Source organism: Lygodium microphyllum, chromosome 3, assembly GCF_053477565.2.
Source record: "Lygodium microphyllum isolate KBCC chromosome 3, Lygodium_microphyllum_v1.1.10, whole genome shotgun sequence".
NCBI lineage: Eukaryota > Viridiplantae > Streptophyta > Polypodiopsida > Schizaeales > Lygodiaceae > Lygodium > Lygodium microphyllum.
The window spans coordinates 48,521,288-48,544,129 of record NC_141137.1 but is presented as its reverse complement, the minus strand read 5'-3'; the positions used below and the strand labels follow the sequence as shown (position 1 = coordinate 48,544,129).

Below are 22,842 nucleotides of genomic sequence, written 5' to 3'. Positions count from 1 at the left end.
GGCAACCACTTTAGTGTTAGATCAAGAGTAAGAAGAGAAATCATAGGAGCATCAAAAGCAAGAGAAGTAACATAAGGATCAAGAGCAACATGAAAATAGTGAGGACGAGGAGCACCAATTGGATGCTCTCAACTTCTCCGACTCTCACCCATAGTGCAATTAGTGGTGGAAGACATGGATCATGCTCAAGTAGGAGCCAAGTTGCCATATTTAAAAAAAAAAAAGACAAATCCTAGATTTGCACAAGTCAAACTAGCTTAGTCTTACTCAAGTTCACCCTCGGAGCTTCTACTTTCCCATCTTGCCAATCCCTCTTTGGAGACACTAAGGCCAAACCATCCCCTGAATTTCAAGGAGAATGCTTGCTCTTCTTCTTCATAAGTTTAGATAGACCTTCGGAGAACAACACACAAGGACTTTTAGCAAAACATGAAAAGAAAGTATTCCTCAAGTATCAATTCTCCTTCTTGAGCTATCACCTTTGTCTTCTTCAGCACAAATGATCATCGTCACTAAAAGGAGATGCATCTTGGTTGCGGCAACCAAGTGGTGGGATTTTGAGACTCTCATATGGGGGAAAACATACCATCTTTGGGAATGACTGGTGATCCAATGGCTTCATCTCAACCAAGCCTAATGGTTGGTTCATTGATCCTTCACATTTGCATGAAGAACACTCCTTTTATTGCTTCTTGTGATAAGGAGAACTACCTATAAGTTACTTCAAAGATCCAAGCCAATACAAATAGGTCACATTTAATAGAGGAGGCTCTAAAAGTAAAATAACTAGGACAAATATACCTTCTACTTCTCAAAGTTTACCTTTGGTTCATATGACCATATTTTTGGTGCTTCAAATTGTCAACTCTTGCCCACCCCAGCCTCATCTAGCTTATGTTTAGGATCTTCTTCGCCTCCCCTTAGTAATTTAGGCTTAGATTCTACCTTTGTATTAGCTTCCCTAGGTTATTTGTCTTCTCTTCCTTAGGCTAGCTTAGACTCTCTAGTAGAAAGTCTTCCATAGCTCTGCATTCTTTTCCCTAAATGAACATCATGTTGCACCCTAGTGCCTCAATGTCAGGAATGACACCCGTGAATTATGCATCTCTCATCTACCTGCAAATATGTATCTTCCTATTTCCAAGTGCTCCTGTTGTCTTGGTCATCCACCCCATGTACACTACATCAAAGTCCCATGTATCCTCCTCTCAAAGATCATCCACCCCATGCAAAATGGTTGAAACCAACCTTCTCAGATAGGGTGGTAAAAAACCTAATTAAGCACTTAATTACAGTAATTATTAAATTCACAAAACTGAAATGTACACTTTACTATACAATCTTGAACATAAGACACCTTGTTCGCCCCAAAACTGGCACCCTTGTGGTATTTCTTTATCTTATATTGCAAATGAAACGAGTACAACTAAGATTCTCTAATCTCCTCCACTAATCCAATTGCCTCTTGCTGTCAAAACTAATTAGTAAGCCTCCAAACCAAATTGCCCCTTGGTTTGCTTTGGGATTGGTCTTCACCCTGCTACTTGAAAGACAAATTCAGCCCCAAATCTGATATTGCTTGATTGGCCTCTTGAATCACCCTGAAATTCTTCAATTTTAGCTGCTGAAATTCAAGTCCTAGGCCCTCAATTTTGAGCACCATCCCAAGGCAGCCGTCAAAACCCTAATTTTTGTTGTAAATTAGGCTTTACAATAGAGATTGACTGAAATCTCTTCCTCAAATGGCTTAAACTCTTGGAAAATGCTAACATAACTTGAGAGATGGGTGGGGGATGAGAGAGAATGCTGTACAGAGAGAAATTTTAGAGTTTGATTGCGAGAAACACTTAAAAGCTATCGCTATCTTGCTCAAATAGCCATGAAAGCTATCACCTACAGCTTACGACCACCAAAAAGACTGTTGCCTCCTCTTGTATGTTATCATCTACACTAGAAGAACCTTGGGTTGTTGTCACTTGCTCCTGGAGGACTCCAAACTGCTATCACATCTGTAGGGCTTATCCCTAGTGGCTGCAAATCACATAAGCAGCCTCTCACTACTCTCTAATAACCTCCTCCTCTCTCACAATGGCTAGCATATACTTCCACCAGTCCCTAAAAACGTTTTTCCACTTGCATGGGAAAGTTTTACCAAGTAGCAACCTTCTAATCCCATTTTTCAGCATTATCTAGCTTATTAAATTAATTTTTAAAATATTATTATTTTTTCAAAATCATTCTAGTGCTCAAAAAATTAATTTCACTAGTCAATAATTAAATTAGTTAGGCCAATTTGTGTTCCAAGTATCCCTGAGCAGTTATTAGCCCATAGACCGGTATTAATTAATTAATTAATGCCTAGTCTCTAATGTCACCATCGACATTAGTGGCCAATAAATTAGTCTAGGCCAAAATCTAACACCTAATACCTGTCAAGTATAACTTATTACAACTTTTGTCTTTGGCACCAACTAATATCTCACGATTCTAGGTCCCACACTGTGAAATAATTTACTTGCACCTCACATGTGTAAGTCACATTAGCACATTTGATTAACTTTTAATCAAGTGTTAAGCAAAGCAATAAAAATCACGTCCTCGTGACAATGGTTGTGTGAAGAACCAATCTACTGGGCTATAATGCCAAACAATCTAAAAGGGGATGTGAAGTCCCATGTTCGCACGAAGGTATCTCTTCTCATCCTTTTGGACCTGGCATGTATTCTCTCCCATCTCTTGTAAGGAGTGTGGCTAATCTCTATCTAGATCCTCAAAAGAGTTTCTACTATGGATATATCTTGAAGATGTACAACATGGCTGCACCTCGTAGTCTAGATGTGCCAAGCAATAATTCTAGCAATCAACTCCCATCTATGGTAGCGTCTCTCAGACCACTGTATTCGCAAGTAAACTAGAGTGGGAATCTTGCTTGGATGCTGTCCCGATGAGAAAAGAGAGGCTTCCCTGAACATTCTCATGTCCACATGCATAGCCTTTGTCTATGACCCAAGCTACAATCCCCCAAGTCGTGACCATGGTCTCTGTTGTGCTGTGAAAGATTATACTGAGGGCTTTCCTCCCAACCTCATGAGCTCTAGGGAAATCCCATAGGCACTGTCTCTGTGTCTCCATTGGCTCGCAGCTTTTTTTTTTGGCAAGTAAAATGTGGCTGATTATATTACTCAAAAAATCTAATTACAACGGAGTGCTTATGCTTGACAGATTAGCTGGAGCTGATGAAAGTCACAAATACATCATGTATACAAGCCTCTCAAGGTGGTTTGGGGGGATGGGGAAAAGAATCCATGGAAGGGGGGTGTATATCACCATCTGGGGTTGCCTACTTGCATCACGAAAAACAGGTCCTAGCTGCCCCAAGTGCGCATGAAATGACCTTGAAGCTCCTGACGAGCCCTGGATTTGCCCTAGAGCTAATCCCATCGGCCGCGGAGGGAGTGGATGATGAAGGTCCAGAGCTCTGCTAAGGTCGCCTATACTAAAAGTCTCTCTCCGCCTAAAGCCTCTTGACACTACGCTTTCCAAATACGCCACCCAGTGAGACTCGCTATGATCTCCTATATCTCAGAGCAGTCTGTTGTGGGCCCCAGTACCTCGCAGATGGGTAGAGCCTCCAAACCGACCATTGTGCATGACCCTCCCTCGATAATGAATATCGTGTCCTGCATCCCGGCCTCGTACAGAAGGCGGCAGCCCTGGCTAACTAAGCTCCTCATGAGATACATCCAAGGCTGGGTGCTCTTTGATGAAGGATGCGGCCTGCTCCTCTCCACACGAGCTGCGCCGCCTCACACGACCAAAGGCAGTGCTTTGGGATTTCCAGAGGCTACTGTGTGCAATGCTTACAGCCTCCCTCTTGCATCTAGGCGAGCCAACTTTCCACCGCCAAGCCTCCATGTGCCACTGGCAATAAGGAATATAATACCCTCCTCCACCTCCAGCTATCCCAAAGGCGGGGCCAGAAGGTCCCTCGGAAAGGCTCCGTAATGCTGTGCTTTGCACAATGCCTGCTACGTGACGACGCCCAATCCATATCCTCCTGCGTAAGTACGTGTCTACCAATCCTGGCAGTGTACTCCAGGAATCTCGGTGGATTCTTGGCGACCGCAGTGGCCGGCCACAGCCACTCTCCTAGATCCCACTTCAGCTCATCAAGTGGCCTGGCCTCCCAGATCCAGAGGCACCACTCCCTAAGCTCCGTCCAGAAGACAAAAGGGTCCAACTGCCATGTCATTCCCAACAGGCCAATCACTTTGATCCTCCTCCATGAAAGGATAGCTATCCACTCATCTTGCTGCCCTCTGTCAAGAGCGAGACGCCCCCCCTCCTGTATGGTGAAAAAAGTCCCACGTGAAGCGCAGTCCACTCTACCTGCCACCTACACGGGGATGCCTGCTCGTGAAAAACTAGCGGCCCATACCTCCCCGGGCTCTATCAGCTCTCGTAGCGAGGGAACAAGTCACTCCTGAGGTATTGCCGTGTCGATCTCCTTTCTCCTCAACTCCGCTTCTCTCTAGTAGCCTGCTACTCGCTGCAGCATCTCCTTGTCCACCATCCTGTACACCTCCTGCCATGTCCTGATGGTACGAACCAAGCCGGCCTCCCAACCAGCCCACTAGATGTGGGGAAGCTTGCCAATATGTGCCCCTTCCCGATGTCTGACCTAGGGGTTCCATCTCCTCTTGGCAGCTTGGGGGCCTCTGGATTAGGGCCTTACGGAGGCCCTGCCACACGCGGAGCAAGCTACGTAAGAAAGGTGATCTCGGGGGAGTGATCTGGGCTGATGTGAAGATCTATGTTAGGGATGGCCTCCACTCATCGCCAAGCCTCTGTCTGCAATCCTAAAGACCCTCTTGCAATAGGACTTTCCAGGTCTGCCCTCCTAATGTGAGGCCATGGACAACTAGCTTGCCAAAGAGGGCCATACTTTGATACTCTAAGTCTATGATCCCAAGTCCTCCCTCTGACCGATGCCGTATGATGGTCGCCCATGCCACCTTAGCCTTGGAATCCCTAGAACCATCTCATTCGGACCAAAGGAAATTCTGCACTAGGTGGCAAAGCTGTACTACGTAGGAAGAGGAGAAGCACCAACATGAGGTGATGTACCAGGCCGTCACTAGAAAGACCTGGTTAACCACCAGGTATTGGCTTGCTAGTGAGAGGCAAGCCGTGCTCCAGTAGGTCAGCTTCCTTCGAATAGAATCGAGGACTAGAAAAAACCGCTAGGCGGGAGTGATGTCGAGTCCCACATGGAACCCTAGGTAACGAACGGTCTGCCCTCTGCTCACCCATCTAAATCCCAGGTGGACGTCCCACTCCGTGCTAGAGTCCAGGTCTGTGAAGAAACCAACCGACTTTCGCTAGTTGATTTTCGCTCCCATTGTAGAACAAAATCCCTCAAGAGCCAGCCTCACTCTCTCTAGCATCAACTCATCGTCCTTTATGTAGTGTTGTGACATCTGCATACTCTGAGTCTAGTAACTCAGTCACCTCTCTCACTAGAAGTCCAAGGCCACATAATCTGCTCACACGTGACCTGAGGAAGTGAGAAACTCTCTCTAGCATCAACTCATCGTCATTTATGTAGAGTATTGTGTCATCTGCATACTCTGAGTCTAGTAACTCAGTCACCTCTCTCAATAGAAGTCGAAGGCCGCATAATCCGCTCACACGTGACCTGAGGAAGTGAGACATCGCCTTTGCAAAGAGTAGAAACAGGTACGAGGCTAGGGGACAGCCCTGCAAGACCGATCTCTCCAACCGAAACTCCTCCCCTTGCCTATCGCCTATAAGAACCCTACTAGTGGCCGATTTGTAAAGTGTGGAGACGCCACGGGTCCAAGATTGGGGGAAACCCAATCTCACCATGGTGCCCTCTAGGAAATCCCAGTCCACCCTGTCATAAGCTTTTTCGAAGTCCAAGAGTAGTATGGCCAGTCTTTCCCCATTGTACTGAGTCCACTTTGTCGTCTCAAAGAAGGTGAATACATTGTCTAGGATGCTCCTATCTTGGACAAAGCCTGTCTTTGTGTCATGAATGATATCTAGAAGCACGAGGCATAGTCGCCTACCAATCATCTTTGCTAGTGCCTTATAAGCCATTGACAATAAGATGATCGATCTCCACTGGGAAAGCTCCAACCGGTCTCCCCCTTTGGGGAGAAGACTGATAAGGCCTGCCAAAAGACTCCTTGGCATCTGTCCTAAGGTGAAAATCTCCTAAAAGGCCATCAATAGGGGGTCCTTCACCACCTCCCAGTATGTAGTGAAGAAGGCCTTAGAGAGTCCATCCTCTCCTGGACATTTCCTCCCATCTTGTGTGTGGAAAGCCTCCTCTAGTTCCTTCTCTGTGAAGGGAGCTAGGAGGGAACATCCCATCTCCTCTGTGACAAGGAACGGTATGTGATCCCAGACCTACTGTCTGCAACACTGTCGTCTAACTGAGGTTGTCTCCTGCTGAAAAAGGCGTCTTTAATAGTTGGTGGCAATCTCCATCACCTCGTCTAGGCTAGAGTGAATCCTCCCATACTGATCCCGAAGGCTGCGTATCTACTCTCTTAAGATGCGGGGCTGGTGTGCCTGAAAGAACTCCTTGCACATCGTGTCCCCCTTCCGCGCCTAGAAGGCTACTGAGGTGCGGAATGAGAACTCTGAGTGCCTATCCTCTAGGCCGGTGATGGCTACTCGTGAGCGCACCTCTTGTGCGTAGCTGCTAGGTCCCATCACAATGCTCTCTTCTCCTCCTAACGCTGCCGCCTGGCCTATAGGGTTGCCTCCTAGCAGATACTGCTCGACACGGCTAGGACCTCTGCAACCTGCTCTACGATCTGATCCCTCCTACTCCACTGCCTCGTCCAAATTTGCTCAATCTGTCTCTTCACCTCCTCTCTCCAATAGATCGCGTCAGGGATCCGGACAGGATCATGTATCTAGGGAGGATGCTAGGGGATCAAGTGTCATGAGGACCGGCGACAAAGTGGTGCCAACCAACTGCCCTATCTAACCTCCGCGAGAGCATCCCCACACTCCCACATAGAACCTATCCAACCGCTCTAGCAGGACTCCGCCTAGTCACCTATATCCCCACGAGAAGTCCAACGACCTTTCCCTCCTATGGAATGCTGGGTCTCTCCAAGCATTGCGAGCTCCCACTGGCAATTGGAAGACCTCCCATGCTTCCTACTACTCCCCATCCATGCCTTGGTAGTTTCTGCCTCTACCCTACTGGTGCTCTAAGGCCTCGAGGTTGTTTAAGTCTCCTCGAACAATCCAGGAGTCCACCTCTGGGAGTCCTGCTGCAATCTCCACCCAGAACTTGCTACGTGCCCTGACCTCAGTGGGAGCATAGATATTGAGGACTCCAATGCACGATTCCCCAATATCCAACCTGACCCATAGAACCCTCCCTGCCATAATCGCCCCATGATCCCGTACGAAGGCGGTAAGGCTCGGGCCAATAGAGGTGCAAACGCCTCCACTCTTGTTACGAGTACCGATGGCGTATTCCCAATAGGTGTATGGCCCGCCTGGGAGAACCTTCCCTATTCAATGGGCCTGAGCGAGGGTGAGCTTGTGCTCCTGCAGAAGTAGGATGTCTATCCGTCGCGCTAGGGCTGGCTGCAACTCCTGCCGAACAATCAACTTCCTGGAGCCACGTGCCCCACTGTAGTGGAGACTATTCACATTCCAGGATGCTAGGTGTAGGCTCATGGGGAAACCTGTGACTGACCGAAAAGGCATCTGTTTGGTGTGGAAGTTGTTGATGAGGATGAAGAACTAGGGGGCATACAAGTACGCTTTGCCGCCAACCTGGACAACAAACTCCAGTCCCCCATGGTGGCCCTCGAGCAACCATGGGGGTGATAGATGCTCCAGATGGTACTACCAAAGAATCTATCAACCATGTTGAGAGTCGTGACTCTGTATACTGGTAGAAACAGGTTGCCTATGCCAGGGGCCACTCAATCATGTCCATTGAAGCTCTCCACTGTGGAGCGGTACGAAAGATAATGCTTAAGCGTGGGACCTCGGCACCAGCCCACCAGTTAATGTCCATCATGCAACTTGGCCATTGCTGTGCAAACAAAGCTAGTCCTTCTCCAATCCACCAGGAGATGTGGTCCACCACCCGACTCTTCACCTCCTCTATATGTGTCATCGTCCAATCCCTTGAGTGAGAGGACTAAAAGAAAAATGCATAATTTGGTCCATCCGGTGGTGCTAGTAGATGGACCTTGCCCCTCCTTGCGCACCACGAAGATCCCCACTTCTACAGGTAGTGGGAACTCTCCGCGCTCCGCAACTCTCAGGTAAGACCACGGGCCATTGCGGAAGAACTCCTGTGGTAACAGTTGCGCCTATCTCAGGAAGGTGTGACGGGTGGGGGGGGGGGGGGGAGGAGGGGGGCAAGATTGCTAGTGTGAGGAGGATGTGGGCTTGTGTGGCTCATCACCTCCTGTGGGAGAAGGGGAGGATCGGGTTTGGGAGGGATCACCTGTACTGGATATGGATTAGGGGGGATGCTCAGCAAGGGAGATGGTGGGGGGCAAGAGGATAGAGGGATGGTGGGGTGGTCTGAGGCACGTGGCGAGTGTGGGGGAGGGCTAGTGGCCCTGGAAGGTGGAGGCTGTGGGCCAAGGTCAGTGGGGGATCCATGGAAGGTCGAGGGGGAGGGGGTTTTGTGGGATCTCAAATGAGGTAGTCTGTGGCACGGGTGGTGGATGTGGGGGGCTGCTGTCCTACCGGGTGGGGCGGGCAGGGGGGGCTGCGGAGTGCTCTGCTGGGGGGACGTTGCTCACCCTCCTGATCCCTGTTGACGAGGCTATGTATGAGGAGCTGGCCGAGGCTCCCCCTACCATCTTCCTCTCTGTCGTCTTTGGACTTGTGTGAAGCCGTCAGCGTTCACCTACGGGCCTATCGGCGAAGTCGCCTTGGCTCCAAAACGCGTGCAGACTGCTACTTGATGCCCAAAGTCATGGCAGCACAAACACTGCCCTAGTTGCCCAATCATGATGACCTGTTGCCTAAAGGAGTGACCTCCTGCCTCAATCTCTAGGAACTTGGGTATACTCTTTGTATCTTTCACTGTTACTTGTACCTTTGGGACTCCTACAACTATCACTGCATCCATGAAGGAGGCAGTAAGAACTGTGCCGAAGAACCGTCCAAAGTCCACCAACTGGCCATACTCCACCGCTACTCCAGGGAAAAGTAAGGTGATTGGATGTCTAAGAAATTTGTTGTGGAGCGCAAATGTCTCCACTGTGAACCCGCTATACCAGGAAACCATGTGAATGACCCCCTTCATGGAGGCATAGGGTGAGCTCTCCACTAACTCACGAGCTACATCCGCACAAGTGAGTCAAACCATGAAGATGCCTTGGCCCATGAGGACTACCTCCACGATCTACGTTGTACAAATGCGTAGCGTGGAGTGGAGCCAATCCCGCAACTCGGCCCTCGATGGGGAGTGTCCAACAACCTGACCTAAGATCGCTATTTCTTTCAACTCCAGCTCTGTGGCACGGACGTCTAAGAGCTGTTCCTCAAAGAGGATGATGTCCAAGGTGTTTGACTGGGGGGCACTCACAGAATGCGCCGGCGTCTGACCAAGGGTTTCCATTGCGCGTCCTTGCTGGGAACCTACCTATCACGCTGCTGTGCTACCGGGGGGAGGGATTTCTGTTTTCAAAACAGTGGTGTGACCGCCTAGTCGGGCCTCAAGGCGGGGGCAGCACGTGGGGGGGCAGTGAACGGCCAGGGGAAAAGGCAGAGCGCAGGCAGCCGGGCTGGCACTTTTGGGAGCGGGCAAGGGGGGACCAGAGATGGCGAGCAATTTAGTCGGAGATGGGGAGGCAGCGATGCAACGCGATGGCAGGAGTTTTTCCATCGGCGGAAAAACCCTGGGCTCACTGCATCTCACACATGCCACTCAGTCCTTGCCATATCCTAGCCAATTGCCAATTGCCAAGCTCATTGCCATAGGAAGAGGGATATGCTCCCAAGCTAAAGCTACCATCTAGCCTCCTCCAAAAGTCTGATAGGAAATTATCTAAAATATTTTGTCAATGCCACTAAGAGTTGGTTGTTGGCTGTGCTCTAATCCTGCTCATCTGAATCCTCCAGCCGAGCTTGACAATGTATCCAAAAAGGCCACATTGTTTGGCCTACTGAGGAATGGGTTGGCGTGCTTCTACCTTATCCTCAATCTACTCAAATGGTTCACACAAACTTGTGTGTGAGCCTGTTTTCACTACCATTGGATCCATTGTGCAGACTTCCCCTCTGCATGGTGGGTGCTTTGGAGTGTCTTTGATCACATACAAAAGTGGAGATGATAGACTCATATATGTACTTGGACATCACATTTACTAGCACAAGATCCCTTTGTCCATGCAGCAACAATTATAGGACAAGTTAACACAAGAGTATGCTGCACTTACATAGATGAAGCGCAATGCATGAGGCTCATTTTCAAAAACCCTCCACAAAATTATGGCCTTGGCCATTTCGATAGATTAGTCACTCTTGCTATATGCAAGACCTGTACGGTCTCTTAGCCTCTCCATTTATCACTTGTGCAGGGGGAAGGACCTCAAATCCTCATGATGTCCAGAATGATTTGTAATAAATGTTCAATGCCATACAAAATCTCATAGCAGAACTTGCATCACTATCCATACTAGTGGAGGCCCTATTCCAAACCACCACCTACATCAAACGTATCAGATCCATGAGCCTAGACAAGCTAGCATGCCAAACCGACGGGTGCCACATGCCATGTATGTGCATTACTTCATTGGTTCTAAGACCATGGGATGGACATGGACAATATACACACTTCAAGTATGATGAGGGCTCCCCGTACTACATTATACAAATGCACCAAGAGACTTAGTCAAGGTCCCTAACCACCAAGATGTAGCTATAGAGAACACTTTCTTAGATCCATAGATGATGGGTTTATTATACAACCAGGTCATATAGAGATGTCTCATACTATGACGGTCTGCTGGCTAGATCAGATTATCATCACATATACTTGAGATTGAGGTAGAGACATGGTTGGCGAGAGAGGACAAGTTATGCAAGCTTTGTTGTCAAGACATAGAATCAAGGGAGTATTAGATTTGTAGTTGTCTGGTAAACCATGACATGAGGGGGAGATATAGATATGAGATGCATTTGATTACAAACTGCAGGTTTTAAATAATACTCAATGTTATGGACTTGTACAGTTATTTGTCTCATAAGCCATCTTGTCTTGTAGTAAGCATTTATATTTCTTTCTGTCATTCTTGCTAGCACCCACCAAAGTCTGAAGTAGGCAGATCTGTCCTTCACTCTTCAGGGACTCCATACTGTATAGACTGAACATCACTGGCCTCCCTCCGAGAACTTGTAACATTTCTTTCTGGATGTTTGGAGGGAGATCTATAAAGGAGAGCCATCCTCCAACAGTGCTAGTTATCTCCAACGAGAATCCCCCTCATGAAAGATGGGATCTCGGCCCTATAGTATGTCCTGTAATTTGACCTAATTATTAAAGGAAGAGGCTGTCTCAACCACTCTGTGGCTGGATCTCTATTAAAAAGGCATGGGTAAATGGATCTACAAGCACTAACCATAGTGGCTGGACAGGTGACCTGAAAACTCCTCCCTGAGTCTCCAGTTTACTTTTCAAGAAAAAAAAAATCTATTAATAACACCTCGGTGAAATGCTTGAGGCAAAATACAAAGTACAAGGAACTTTGTGAAGAGTAACTAAGTACATCACAAATACAATGGTTCTGTGAACAACCAATTGAATGGGCTGTAATGCCAAACCATAAAGTGCCTGAATTCCACATCCACTAAAAAGCCTCTCTACTCTTCCTCGTCCTCTTAGAGCTGCCCTGCATAATCTCCCTCTCCTGCGAAGTCTGTGAATGATCTCTGTCTAGATCCTTGATATAGATAGTCTCTGCTGCAGATACATCCAAATACTCTCAATCAACTCCCAGCTGTGGTAGTGTCGCTGGGTCCTCCGTGCCTGTGAGCAATCTGGAGTGGGAATCTTGCCTAGATGTTGTCCAATGGTGAGAAAAGAACAGCTCCCTTGAACATGCTCATAGCCACACACTGGGCCTCTATCTATGACCCATGCTACAGCCCCCCAGGTCGCCACCATGGTCTCTATTGTGCCACGAAATATCATCCTTAGGGCTCTCCTCCAAACCTCATGGGCTCTAGGGCTGTCCCATAGGCAATGTCTGAGTGTCTCCACTTGCTCACCGCATTTCGCACAAGCTACTGGGTCCTTGCCATACCCAAGCCAGATGCCAACTGCTAGGCTCCTGTGAGTTACAAGCCATAGGAAGAGAGATATCTTCCTAGGCCTGAAGCTGTCATGTAGCCTTCTCCAAAAGTCACATGGAAACTCATCTATGATTCCCTCTCTGTGCCAATGGGCACTGGCTGCTGGCTGTGCTCTGATCCTGCTCACCTGTATTCTCCTCCCCAGACTAGTAGTGTAGCCAAAGAAGGCCATGTTGCTGGGTCTATTCCAAGTCATCTTTCATGATGGACCAAAGTGAAAAGTTCCATGTCATTACCCAGAATCAATTAGAATTGTGCCAATTGATGAGGGCACCTAATCTCCATCCCCCAAGCAAACTGCCTTAGGTAATAATGCTTACAAAAACACCTTCAACTGCTAACAATGAAAATCTTACCAATTCAGTACAAGTTCAATCTGTTAGACTAACAGTTCAGGGCAGCAATTATCCCACTGACTTGCACTTCAAACAACAATAGTCATACCAAGATACTGCTAAACAGCTCTCTTCTAATGTCAACATCGCACTTGTTGATGCTTTCTATAACCTGCCATGCATCAGAAACCTTAGTACAAACAAAAAACCACTTAACACCATTAAAACCTAGGATAGTTTGTAGTTGCAGGAAACCTAACCATTTGAGGGACCCCCTTTGATGTAGCAGGATTAGGCAAAAAATCACCCATACCAGGAACTCTCTGGGAATTTTCATCAAACAGGAAAAAAACAATATATAAGAGACGATATTGAAAAGAATAACAGCAAGAGCAAGGAAATATCTGATAGTTTATGTTCTGAATCCTTGAAATAGTAGCACATGCACACCTGGATCAATGAAGGATTGAACAACAGATCTGGAATCTTGAAACGGTCAGCTCCAATCTCAATTACTCTGCAAAGTTGCACTCAAATTGATAAATCTAACAGAAGACCTGCATGTCTCATTACAAGACCCATAATTCAAAACACCACAGTATTAATACACAAACAGTAGAGCACATCCAAGGATTTTTGAAAGACATACTGTCCATCAGGTAGCTCATATGGTGTTGTCGGAATATTTGCATATGCAGCCTCTATCAATTACCAATGACAAAAAGAACTTCAGTCCAATAAAACTTAGTGGCAGATGCATACATACAGCATCAAACCTCACCGGCAAAGCAATGTTTTCTGATTCATGCTGACATTAACTTATGAATAATGGTGCACATGTATGCATGGGCATGTGCTTGTTTTGCCCGTTTTTCTAGAAAAAAAGGTTTCTAATACATCCATCTCAGCAATGAGCCAAGGTGAAACTGCATACTATAAATCCCCATAAGAAAAAACAATGCAATCAAAAAGCATGGTTGCAACGTTCTCCTAGCTAAGCCTGTCTCCAAGGGAAAGTCTTCAATCTTGAAAGATGAGCTCAAGCAAAGCCCACCAATCAGGTCTACAGTGTAAAGACATGGCAGCTCTACAGTGGAAACATCTTGAAGGTCCATGCAATGATAAAAGCAATCAGCTCCAATACATGACAATGAGTGTGAGTCCATTGTCCCTGTGAGTAATCTGGAGTGAGGATCCTACTCAAATGCTGACCAATGATGAGAAAAGAGTGTCTCCCTTCAAAATCATCGTATCCATATGCTGGGCCTCTGTCTGTGACCCGATTTACTGCCCCTAAGTCTGAACCAGTCTCTGTTGTACCATGAAAGACAATACTATGCCTCTGCATCTCTTCTAACTCAGCACATCTCACATATGCCATTGGGCCCACAATACACAAGCCATATACCAACTGTGAAGCTCCTATGAGCTACTGACCATAGCAAGAGAAAAATTTTCTTAGGCTTAAAGCTGTCACCCAACCTCCTCCGAAAGTCTCATGAAAAGGGATCTAGGAAACCTTGTTTGTGCTAGTGATGAGTGGCTGCTTGGGGGTGCTCTAATCATGCTCGTTTGAATCCTCCTCCTCCCTACCTTGGTGGTGTAGCAAGCTAAAGAAGGCCACATTGCATGGCATGTCAAGAAATGAATCTCTCCAAACCTACTCTCCTAGATCCCAATGTAATCTTCGTAGCGACCTCCTTGGATGAGCTCACTGTCTTCATCCATCAGTAAAGCAGGTGATTGGGTCCAAGGTCAATATACCATCTCCTCTCACAATCATACAATGTGCCACTACTTTGATCCTCTATCTAGAGAAACCTGTGAACTCTGCCTAATCCAAGTCCTCTCTCTAAAGGTAGGTGCCCTCCACCCTAAAAGTGAAGATCATGTCTTTGCCAATCGCAATGACCCCAAGAAGGATGTCCCCCTCTTGGGAAAAGACCAATTCACGTCTGAGTAGTTGTATTTTTCCTCCACTCAGGAGGGACTCTCTTTGCCCAGCCTCTAACATGACTCTGGCACATTTGAGACTTTGTAGTCTTTGCCTCTATCTCTTGTGATACTCCTAAAAAGCAATCAATCTCCCATTGAGAAAGCAACTTGCATGGAGAATCTCCCCAAGAAAGATAAGCATCTATACAAGAATGCAGCCAAACTCTGATCTCAGATAGTGATTGAAGAGGAGAGGTTGCCTCCTCTTCTCTTCAACTATGGTTGGCAATAATTGATGAAGGCCAGGTAAAAAAGATGTCCAAGATTTTATGATAGCAGCTGCAAACCCGACCTCAAATCACCTCCCTAGGTCTCTGGTCCTGATGTTCCAAAAGATCTAGATAATGCTAGGTTGCCATGGTTCTCCAAGTGTGGGTCTAGTTAACAATAGCCTCCATAACGAGTTTCTTCGAAGACTCCTCACATGGGAGAAGACCCCTAACAATAAGCCTAACCAATAAAGCTTTGCTCTCGCTACTTGGGTCTATGATCCCCAAGCAACCTTTGGATCTAGTTCATTCTTGAGCCACTAGGAGAGATTTGAGGAGGGTTCTATGATCAATTTGAGCTAGAGTTGTACTTTCCAAGTCCCAAGAACACAACCACATTTCTTTAGTACATTGTTGTCATCGACACATACTAACCACATCTTTTGAAAGGGAGTGCTGAACCTCCCTCATTTCCACTCCATTTCACAGATTTTCATGGTGGATCTGCAAGCAAGTAGTAGTTGCTTCACCCCTCATTCACTATTGTACTTTCAGATTGTATCTCTCTATCTTCATTTGGGTATATCGATCTTCACGATCTTCATTTTGTTCCCAAATGTCACCCACCTTTTTTCATGGGCACACGAAAGTTTGGTCCTCATCAAGCCAATATTTTACACACTCCTGTGCACATTTAATACACAAAAGCTTCCCATCATTGTATATTTATATCATTATCAAAACCAGATGATTGGGGCAGCCTAATGGATGCAATGGACAAGACATTGTCACAAGTGGCGGAGGAAGATGGTCATGGGGGTGGGAACATGATGGGGACGACCAAAAGCAAGGGTTGGAAACTTAAAACTTATATGCAAATTCTCCAAAAACTAACGTGTGACATTATATGCATGTGTGCATGCATTTTTTTTGGTTTTTGGAACCCAGGCAAGGGGGATGATGCGTATGTGAGTATGGGCTTTTTGAACAAGGAATGACAACAAAGTAGACAAAAGCATGGAAAAAACCAATCCCTCCCACTAAATACAAACTGAAATTACCATCGTTGATGGACTCATTGAAGTAATTATAAAAAACAGCAGTGTTTTCTTGGAAAAATGACAAACATTGAGACATTAAACTCAAAAGCATAGAAAATGAATGAAATGATGAATCATGTACAACGATGATACAATGGAGGAGACCTAGGGTTCCATGTCTCTAGGACTGGTACTAAGGTGAGTAGAGTCAAGTCGATGATGCTGATCAAGGCTCAAAGATGATTGCACTGTTGTGGTCGATCAAGCAATAGCTCAACACACTATCCAAGCAACTATCCAAAGTTTGGTCAGTTTGTGATAGCACAACTAAGTGGCGTGATCGCTTGCTTCACTTATGAAAGTCAAAGCTTCCCTATCAAGGAAAAGTTTTTATCTAGAGGCAAACTACTGCGGGTCAAAAAGATCTACCGTGGCAGATGTATCTTTTGCACCACTTGTGATGAGACACCAGTTCATCCTTTCATTTCTTGCCCGGTTGTCCATACAAGTTTGGAACTCCATTGTGATAGTATGGACCTTGCTAACATGTCACAGAACGCCTATCAGTTCTTGGGTCCTTGGCGAGATGCCTTCCACGGCCAGGTTGCTTTTATGGGAGATTTTTGATTCAACCTCAGGTATCCGCGGACCTATGGGACTTTTGTGAGGCTTGCTTTTATGGGAGATTTTTCTATGATTACAGCTGGTCTCATAATTGGAGAGGGGGCTGCTCCATGCATGGATACTGTTCACTCTACCCCTGTTGTACCTTTTGGATGATCCCCTTCCTTTGTTCTTGTGGATTGGTGTTGGATAGCTTTTTAGAGAGTTTTTGTTCATGTAGTGTGTTGTTTTGTTAGCCTTTTGGCTTCATGACAATTGTTGCCATTCTGTTTGTTTGGCCTGAAGACCTGATGTAAAACTTTCCATACATTAATTTACACTTCTTCACGAACGAGAGAGAGAGAGAGAGAGAGAGAGAGAGAGAGAGAGTGTGTGTGTGTGTGTGTGTGTGCGCGCACGCGCGCGAATGCATGTGCATGCACCCATATGTGTACCATCAAAGCTTGATTCTGGAACACGGCAGACAGATTCTTTTATATCAGCTGCAATTTGCCTCTGCAATAACAGTAAAAATCAATCATTTCTCTAAAACTAGATGTTGGCAAGTAGTACCTTCATATTGTACCAAAAGATTCAAAGGACCAAAAGCATAGGTACTAATTAAGTATGCTTGTAAGGTGTGCAGGCATGTCAAAACCTGCATGTATCTGCGGTAGCTCTCTGTTGTATTTGGTAAATTCACATTCACAACCTATCAAAGTTAGTTACTACTAGTTAGGTTTCCATATATCACAACTAGAATATTTTATAAAGGTATCATCAATTGTAAATATGGGCACCTCGAACTCTCCTTGGCGTACTTCCTTTCGTTTAAAGGAAAAGCGTGGTCTGATCTACAAGAAACAGATGCACTGGAATAAGATTTCTACAGACAAATTGCTCATCAAATCATAAATCATATGGAAAGGGGTAAAGCATGACGATCATCTGATTCACCAAAATTCTAGTTGCATGAAAGAAAGCTAAAATATTGCAATGATACAAACAAATTGATAGCAACTAGAATCAAAACCTTTTTTACAAGCTTCAAAGGACAACTCAATACATGTTCAAGCAAGTAAGGGAACCTAAAGCTCAGCTCTATTATTTCACAACTTCTAAATGTGTAGGCAAGTGTGAAAAAAACACTGTACAATGGAAGATAACAGCGAATACAAGCACAAGAAACTGAATCGACAAATAAAAGAGTTTTGTTTTACCAAACTGAAGATAAAACTGATCACCGAGAGTGGTCAACAGCTTGGACACATTGGCAGTGAATTGAAAGGCATAGGTGCAATTGGGGATCTGACCAACCCACTTACCACCACCCATGTATATTTGCTTAGATATCAAAGGAAATCTTTTTCTGATACATGATGGCCTCTTGGTGGAGACAACTTTGTGTTTGACAAACACTACCAATGAATCAGCGCAAAAACACAGCATAAATTAAGTACTTACGAATGAATTACAGTGATCATACAATCACCTCAAGCCTCCGTATCTCTAGGACCAGGGCTGAGGAGAGACAAGGAGTCGGTGACATTAAGTGGCTCAAGATGATTGCCCTATCCTGACATCAATGTCAGATGGGAGAGGATCGAGGTGCAACTGAAGTGCAGTAGACAGTGTGAGAGTGAGAGACAGAGTTGAGCACGATACCCAATGCAATAGTACTGAATAGAGTGTTAGCTGAAAGTACAAACGATAACCCTTATACCTTAGGGTTATAAGGGGCTGTTCACACCCGAACACAGTAAGTGCCCGTAAGTGTGCACCACAAGCACATACAAAATAGTACACATAATCTGGGGGGAAAAAACCTCTCCTACCGAGAGTAAAAAGTGCCCCAGTGTCCTAGTGATCACCCGCACACTCCCATATGAGCGTAGGCATAAGTAAGGCGTGTGAGATACCCAACAAACCCCCCTGGAGTGAAGAGTGATCAAGTGTACAAGGATCATCCGCCACCAAAGGGCGTCAAATTCAAAGCATCGCGAAATGCTTCAAATTTGTCTCGTGGAAGAGCTTTGGTGAAGATGTCTGCCACATTGCTGGTGGTAGGACAGTAGACAAGGCTGATATCACCTGCATGTAGCCTCTCTCTGACAAAGTGGTAGTGAATCTCTATGTGTTTCGTGCGAGCATGAAACACAGGGTTCCGTGCCACTGCAATGGCACTCTGACTGTCAGTATATAAAGGAGTAGGCTCCGTAACAGATACATCCAAATCAGCAAGTAAGCGTCTAAGCCATACGCACTCAACTGCAGTAGTGAAGGCTGCCTTGTACTCCGCTTCACATGACGACGTGGCAACAGTGGATTGTTTCTTGCTAAGCCAAGAAATGCATGACGAGCCAAGAAAGAAACAATTGCCACTAGTGGAGTGACGAGTATCAAAATCACCAGCCCAATCAGAGTCACTGTAAGCATGTAACTGCAGTGGTCCCCCCTTGGCATAAAGCAATCCAAGAGCTCTAGTACCCTGCAAGTAACGAAACACACGCTTCACAGCTTGCCAATGCGACATACGAGGCTGATGCATGTACCTGCTCAAAACTGAAACGGCAAACTGTATGTCTGGCCGAGTGTGGCATAGTTAGATGAGACATCCCACTGCTGGAGCATAAGTATGGATATCAAACAAATCACTGTCATCATGTAATGACAGTTTGAGCCCAGGTTCCATGGGTGTACAAACTGGCTTGCAATCCTGTAAGCCAAACTTCTCAAGAAGTTGCCCAATGTACCTTGACTGACATAATCCAATGCCTCTAGCATCATGTACAAACTGGATGCCCAAGTAATAGTGCAAAATACCCAAGTCAGACATGTCAAAAGTTTGCTGTAAATTATTTTTGAATGCTGAAATCTGATCAGCACGTGTTCCAGTGAGCAAAAGGTCGTCTACATATAGACACAAAATCAGCATGGATCCCCCCTCTTTATGTACATAAAGGGTAGACTCAGATGGGCTGTTTACAAACCCCTGACTAAGCAAGAAGGCATCTATCTTTGCGTACCAAGCTCGTGGAGCTTGTTTCAAACCATATAGAGCTTTTTTCAGCTTGCATACTAAATTTTCTGAGCCTTCAACTGCAAAACCAATGGGCTGCTGTACATACACTTCTTCCTGAAGTTCCCCATGTAAGAATGCAGTCTTTATATCCAGCTGATGCACTTTCCAACCAAAATGTGCAGCCAAGGCAATCATAGACCGAATGGTCGTCATACGGGAGGTAAGAGCAAAGGTCTCCTCATAGTCAATGCCCTTTTTCTGTACGTAGCCTTTAGCTACCAGCCGTGCCTTGTACTTATCTATGGATCCATCTGCGTTCCTTTTCAATTTGTAGACCCATTTCGTACCAATGGCAAGCTTGCCAACTGGCAAAGACACCAAATCCCAAGTATGATTCTTATGAATAGAATCCAATTCAGCTTGCATGGCTGCCATCCAATGCACACTATGTCGTGCATCCTCAAAACATTCAGGCTCCTCATTATCATGAGTACATGCTGCCATAACAAACTCCATGGAATGTGCTGAATCATGCAGTCGAGTTTGCCTTCGAGTACGACCAGCCAAGGGTGTTTCCAAATGACTATCTCTCATAGTCTGCGTGTACCATCTAGGCACCTGTCTTGCTTCCTGACTGTGTACAAGTTCCTGCTGAATTTCAGTTTCAGCAATGTGCTGATTTACTGCATGTTCCATAGGAGCAGCTGGCTGAACATTAGGTTCATTTGCTGAAGTACCAGCTGAATCACCAAATGTGATGGGCAGCAGCCCTTCAAAGACATCACGGGCAGCCTGATATGTATCAAAACCAGCCAAGGATAATTCTGATTTTTCATCAAATACAACATCCCTGCTGACAAAAACCTTCTTGGTCACGGGATCATAGAGTCTGTAGCCTTTGCTTTCGCTGCTATATCCCATAAAGATGCATTTTACAGCCTTGTTGTCCAACTTCTTTCGAAGTACCTGTGGAATATGGGCATATGCAAGACACCCAAAAGTACGGAAGTGGCCAACAGAAGGTTTGCGGCTGTGCCAAGCCTCAAAAGGTGTGACGGTTTTCAAGGCCTTGGTAGGGCATCTGTTCAAAATGTGGCAAGCGCACATGACGGCTTCCATCCAAAAACTATGAGGCAAACTCTTTGCCTTCAGCATACATCTGGCCATCTCCATGAGTGACCGATTTTTCCTCTCTGCTACCCCATTCTGCTGTGGAGTATATGCAGTAGTGTACTGATGGATAATGCCCTTCTGTTGCAAATAAGAATTCAGCATAGAGGACATGTATTCCCCCCCTCGGTCCGAACGGAGAGTCTTAATCTTGCAACCAGACTGAGTTTCCACAAGTGCACTGAAAGCCAAAAATGCATCATACACTTCTGACTTCTTTTTCAAGCAGTAGACCCAGCAAAAACGTGTAAAGTCATCAATAAATGTTACAAAATAGTAACAACCACCCAATGACTGTGTCTGCATGGGCCCACAAACATCCGAATGCACAAGCTGCAATCTGGCTGTTGCTCTAAAAGCAACATCACGGGGAAAAGAGAAACGATGCATTTTCCCCAAAATGCAACCCTCGCATAAATGCTCAGGAGGTCTCTCCAAGAGAGGTAATCCATCCAACATCTGAGTACGCTGTAATAGCATCAAGCTGCCATAGTTTACATGCCCCAAACGAGCATGCCATAACTCTGCCTCTAACATAGCAGGAGTAAGAGTGGATGTCAAATATGCAGACTGATCTACCGAAAGAGCATCCAACTCATATAACCCATGACACAGAGAACCTGTCAAGACCAATGTCATGTGTTCCTTGTCACGGACCATGCAACGGTCATCATCAAAGGTGACCTGCAAACCACAACGTGCCATAGAAGAAATGGAAAGCAGATTCTTCTTAATGCCAGGCACATACAAAGCATCCTGTAGGTGGAGAATAGAGCCATCAATGGCTGTAAGCTGAATCTCCCCAATACCACGAACAGGGTATGATGCATTATTAGCACACTGAACAGACTTCCCAACGGGAGGTGCACCAAGAGAAGCAAACAAATCTCTACGAGATGTGATATGCCGTGAAGCACCACTGTCAAAGAACCAAGTGTCAGCATCCTCTGTAGAGCTAAATGCTCTATCAGCCCAAGAGACATCATAACTGCAAGTGTAAAAACAATAGTCCCTGGCTGCAACAAAGGACGCGGACTCGCTAGCAGTGGAAGGAGCTGCAGAAACAGACATCCCTGACTCCTTCTTCTTCTCTTTGGCGATGCGCTTCCTGCACTCAGTGATATAGTGGCCAGGCTTCTTGCAGTAATGGCATTTTCCTTTCTTGGCTTGCGTGCCCCCCTGTTTCTGACTTGCCTGTGAAGTGCTACTACTACCAGAACTCTGCGAAGCATTTTTCCCTTGGCTGTTTTTACCCTTCTGCCTTGACATAAAAGCCTGCTCAGAGGCTATACCATCCACACCACTGTTCCGTCTAGTTTGCTCCTCCTCTAGAAGCAAACTGACAAGCTGAATGAAAGTGATGGGCTCTTTCGAAATCCTCATAGTGAGGTTCAAGGCAGTATGAAAAGCCAAGTAAGAGGGAGGTAGTGAATTCAATGTCGTAGAAATCAGCTGCGCATCTGAGTAGTACTCATCCACATTCATGAGTTGCTCCCGCAAGTCCTGAATTTTGTTGAGATGATCCTGCATAGAATCACCCTCATTCATCTTTAGAGTCTCTAGCTCTTTCTTCAAGAAAGAGATGCGAGTCTCATTCTTTCCTGCAAACATCTGCTCCAATGTCAACCAAGCTTCTTGTGAAGAAGCTGCTGAACGAATATGAGGAATGATAGAACGCTGAACTGCCAATGCAATCAGCGACATAGCCTGTGCATCCCGTGTATCCCAAGCTTTCTGAGCTGCAGTTCTTGGGGGAAGTCGCTGAGCGGGCTGAGGTGGAGGGAGCTGAGGTTGCCCTCTTGCACGTCCTCCTGGAGGAGGAGTAGTGGGAGCCACAACTCCCGGTCGTGCTTCCTCTCCACTGACATAATCCCACAAATTTTTGGCCACTAATACATTCTTCATCATGAAAGACCAAAGGGAATAATTGTTCCCATCCAATCGGTCTTCCTTGGACACATAGGTGAATACATCTCCTCCCTGATTTGCCATTATTTCCCAAAAGGCAATAGAGCAATGTCAATGCAGTACGGGCTGGAAATCTGCAAATTTCCAGAAATTGCAGCAAACACAAGTCTGCAATTAATGTG

The 22,842-nt window shown here is 45.9% G+C and overlaps 1 protein-coding gene across 3 annotated transcripts in view; it reads right to left on the bottom strand.

The window, feature by feature from the left end:
* LOC148038305 (actin-related protein 4-like) overlaps positions 1 to 22,842 on the bottom strand; it is a 207,900-nt gene that overhangs the window by 31,610 nt on the left and 153,448 nt on the right. For all 3 annotated transcript variants that reach the window (XR_015689336.1, XM_087670412.1, XM_087670416.1), the window contains 7 exons: positions 17,361 to 17,414; positions 17,219 to 17,272; positions 17,016 to 17,076; positions 13,363 to 13,414; positions 13,164 to 13,230; positions 12,974 to 13,036; positions 12,823 to 12,885 (listed from right to left, as the gene is read on the bottom strand). Coding sequence is in view for 2 of the 3 variants with exons in the window: in XM_087670412.1 (XP_087526538.1) it covers positions 12,823 to 12,885; positions 12,974 to 13,036; positions 13,164 to 13,230; positions 13,363 to 13,414; positions 17,016 to 17,076; positions 17,219 to 17,272; positions 17,361 to 17,414 (414 nt within the window). In the remaining variant the exon portion in view is untranslated. The remainder of the gene's footprint in view (positions 1 to 12,822; positions 12,886 to 12,973; positions 13,037 to 13,163; positions 13,231 to 13,362; positions 13,415 to 17,015; positions 17,077 to 17,218; positions 17,273 to 17,360; positions 17,415 to 22,842) is intronic.